General features: G+C 33.0%; 1 protein-coding gene across 3 annotated transcripts in view; it reads right to left on the bottom strand.

Annotated features, from left to right (window-relative positions):
- naga (N-acetylgalactosaminidase, alpha) overlaps window positions 1–2,677 on the bottom strand; it is a 9,832-nt gene extending 7,155 nt beyond the window's left edge. Inside the window, exons 1-2 of one of the 3 annotated variants that reach the window (XM_016575813.1) lie at window positions 2,618–2,677; window positions 1,332–1,488 (exon numbers count right to left, since the gene is read on the bottom strand). In XM_016575813.1, the coding sequence (XP_016431299.1) occupies window positions 1,332–1,486 (155 nt within the window). In that variant the 5' untranslated portion in view covers window positions 1,487–1,488; window positions 2,618–2,677. Of the gene's footprint in view, window positions 1–1,331; window positions 1,492–2,464; window positions 2,504–2,617 lie in introns of those variants that run through there. The other 2 variants (XM_016575814.1, XM_016575815.1) reach the window with 2 other exon arrangements.
- Window positions 2,678–4,128: the final 1,451 nt, after the last annotated feature.

The following is a 4,128-nucleotide window of genomic DNA, read 5'->3' as shown; positions in this document are numbered from 1 at the left end:
ACAACTTTAAAGATGATTTTCTCAATATTTAGATTTTTTTGCACCCTCAGATTCCAGATTTACAAATATTGTCCTATCCTAACAAACCATACATCAATGGAAAGCTTATTTATGGATGATGTATAAATCTCAATTTTGAAAAATTGACACTTAAGACTGGTTTTGTGCTCCAGGGTCACAAATAATAAAAATGAAATAAAGGTGATAATAAATAAAATATAAAATTTAAAATACAATATGAAATATAAAATAAAATATTAGATGACAAACTTTAAATAAAAATAAGAAATGGTGCTTTGGCAACTAACTGAAAAAAAAAAAAACTAAAATAAAAAAAACTAAAACTAAAATAAAAAAATACATTCAATTATATTACCTAAATAATTGTAATACAAGCACATAATAAAACATTTTTTTTTTAAAACTAAATATTTTAAGTTCATTAAAAAAATTAAACCTAAACAGTAATAATAAAAAAAATTGTTTTTTTTACCAAACCAAAAAAAGAGGGATCACACAAAATGCATGTTACTGACCTGAATAAGATATTCACATAAAAGATGTTTACATATATTCCACAAGAAAAAATAATAGTTGAATTTGTAAAAATGACCCCTTTCAAAAGTTTACACCCCCTTGACTCTTAATACTGTGTTGTTAGCTGAATGATCCACAGCTGTGTGTTTTTGTGTTTAGTGATAGTTGTTCATGAGTCCCTTGTTTGTCCTGAACAGTTAAACTGCTGCTGTTCTTCAGAAAAACCCCCAGCTCCTGCACATTCTGTGGTTTTACAGCATCATCTGCATATTTAAACCCTTTCCAGCAGTGACTGTATGATTATGAGATGCATCTTTTCACACTGAGGACAACTGAGAGACTCAAACACAACTATTACAGAAGCTTCAGACGCTCGCTGATGCTCCAGAAGGAGAAACCATGCATTAAGAGCCGGGGGTGAAAACTTTTGAACAGAATGGAGATGTGTACACTTTTCTTATTTTGCCTAAATATCGTATTTTTTCATTTAGTGCTGCCCTTCAGAGGCTACAGAAGATACTTGCATGTTTCCCAGAAGACAAAATAAGTTAAATTTACCCTGATCTTCAAATTCAAAAAGTTTTTTGAACGGGGTCATTTTTATAAATTCAACTATTATTTTCTCTTGTGGACTATATGTGAACATCTTTTATGTGAAATATATTATTCAGGTCAGCACTAAATAAACAATAACATGCATTTGGTATGATCCCTCTTACTTTGGTAAAATAATTAGCATTTAGCAGATTCTGAAACTTTTGACCTCAACTGTAAATCATGTTTAATTGATGAACCTGATGCAGTTGTCGGGGTCGTTCAGACAGTCGGTGTCGCAGCGGAAACGTTCCCAGGCTAACCATCCCATCGGCGGGGTCCTCATCAGCCCGTTATCCAGAGCCCAGGCGGCCGTGGAGAACGCCAGGACAAAAATAACCGCTGAGCGCTGCATTTCTGAAACACAGATTCATCGTCCACACCATTAATATTATTATGAGTTATTATATACAATTACAAAAATTACACTTTTACTAAACTCCCTTTTAGACTCGCACTCTATTCATTTACTAACTGCTTGTTTTCTTAAAAAAAACTAACACTATTCTTTTTGTATTCTATTTCTATTATTTAATTAAAAACAAATTACAAGTAAAATTGCTCTTTTGTTGATTTTGATTGATTTCATTTGTAAGTCGCTTTGGATAAAAGACTAAATGTAAAATATATTCCATTTGTTGTTATTAACAACATAAAGTGCATTAAACATTACATTAAGGGGTTTGTGAGTTTAACTAAAAGCTAATAATTAATTATTAACATCGATCAATTAGAACACTTACTAAAAATTAAATATTGTATTTGTTTACATTCATTGAAAAGATGAAAATGAGGAGAATAATAATAATATATTGCTCTTATGTGAATAATATGTAATCAATAAACAAGCAACTGTAGTCTGATTATGAGTATTTTAAAATCTAATTTAGTCTAATTACAAGTACTTCTATTTCTCATTTCTAATCTAAGTAGTACTTAAAATACTAATTTTTTGGACTCTTATTACGTAACCCAGATTACATGTAATCAGTTACTATCCAGCTCTGCCTCTCATTAGTGTAATTAGCAGAAATATTTTGCATGCTTCTTTGAGCTGATTTTAATATCTTTGAGTTTAATATCTGTTGTAAAGAAAACACCTGACAGTCACCTGACACACGTGACACACACACACACACACACACACAGACAGACAGACAGACACACACACACACACACACACACGGGGAAACAGCGTTAAACATCCTCACAGATCACAGGACACACACTCAGTATCATCAAAATCATATTTAATAACACTCTTTTTATATAAATATTTAATAACACACATATAACATGAGTATGAGTGACTTTGACTTCCTGTTGGACTCACTTCCTGTTAGAATCCACCGCACGGATCTGTTTGCAGCGTGTAGATGATACAGTGATATATAACTGCGTAAATCTACATATTTTATAGAATTGTATGAAACTAGCAGAAGCTTGAGTGAATGAGTGAGTGTGGTTTATATCGCGCGTCACTCACCGGATCCGGATGTTGGACCTTCCCTCGGTTTCTGTATCAGATGTGAGCGGCTCGGTTCCGAACCAATACTGTACTACTAAGTTTTCTACAACTATAGGGTGTATTATACTACAATACACTACAGTTTAATGTAGTAAAACTAAAGTATACTACAGTATTTATTACAGTTCACTACAGTTAATACAAAGTGTTCTAAATACTATAATATATACAGTATAATGCACTTTAATATAGTATGGCTCAAAAACACTATAGTATTTACTACATGTGGGACAACAAAATAAAAGCAAACAATTAATAAAAAAGGGTGTTTAATACAGTGCGGAGTCTATGCGATTGCCTCCCTTTTGCAGCCAGCCTCTAGCGGCCAGTTGATGAATTACAGTTTAAGTCACTTCCTTGTTGGCTTCACGAGAGAGAGCGGGAGGTTGCCGCTTGGTTTTTACAAGTAAAGTCAAATAGACGATTAAAGCCTGTAATAGGCCTATTATTAATATGTGGTAATTGATCGATACTGTGTGTCACTTTTTCCCATGTATTTGTCTTTATTGTAGCTCTAACTGAGTCATTTTATTATTTGCTGATTCTTATTTTATTGTTTGCATCAATCATTACATGTAACACTGATAAAATATTATCCATTGTGATGTTAGAAACTAAGCTTTTCGGAACTTCGAATCAATTGAATCAATTGCAAAACGATTCAGTATTTCGAAGCGTGTTTCGCGCGTAAAAAGCGCATGTTGGCGACACCAGCTGCAACGAGAACAAATCAAACGTACAGTCATAACAAATTGTAAATGTTTTACAAGTGTAACCTATTAAATGTAATCTACAAATTATGAAATACTATTAAAATGAAGAATAAGCACTCTTGATACGCACTCTGAATCAATTCGAAACAAAAGAGTCATAAAGTTTCGAAGCTTCATGCAGCAGTGTTTCGAAAGGGTCCATGAAAATTAATATAATGTAATTACTGGTGACATGCTAGTGGTGTTGTGAACTGAAATAAAACTGGTCTTTAATTAATTATGATGTTTAAAAATAAATTTAAAGGGTTAATTTGTTTGAAAGTTACAGTAAGAAACCCAAAACGTCCTAAGATTCAGTGGAGGGCAGTAGCTAAGTCATTTTTACTTCGTCACTGTACTTAAGTGCAATTTTCAAGTAACTGTACTTTACTGGAGTATTTTTATTTTGGGAAACTTTTACTTTTACTTCACCACATTCCAAATCATAACATATTTCATAAAAGCATGTCGTTCCTCATTATTTTGAACTGGAGAAATCGTCACGCATAGTGGTGTTCGTTTCGTGAACGAGCCGATTCCTTTAAATGAACCTGTTAAATCGGTTCGCTAATCGCACTAAACAATTCATCCGCGAATGGGATTGAGCAGATTACACCTGCGAGAGCGAGTCTAGTCTCCAGTTAACAACTCACTGATTCAAATGATTCAGACAGAGCGAGTCTAGTCTCCAGTTAACAACTCACTGATTCAAATGAT

This window comes from Sinocyclocheilus rhinocerous, unplaced genomic scaffold, assembly GCF_001515625.1.
Source record: "Sinocyclocheilus rhinocerous isolate Xijiao unplaced genomic scaffold, SAMN03320098_v1.1 scaffold2911, whole genome shotgun sequence".
NCBI classification, from domain to species: Eukaryota; Metazoa; Chordata; class Actinopteri; order Cypriniformes; family Cyprinidae; genus Sinocyclocheilus; species Sinocyclocheilus rhinocerous.
The sequence above is the reverse complement of the archived record's forward strand: the minus strand, read 5'-3'. Positions and strand labels throughout refer to the sequence as shown.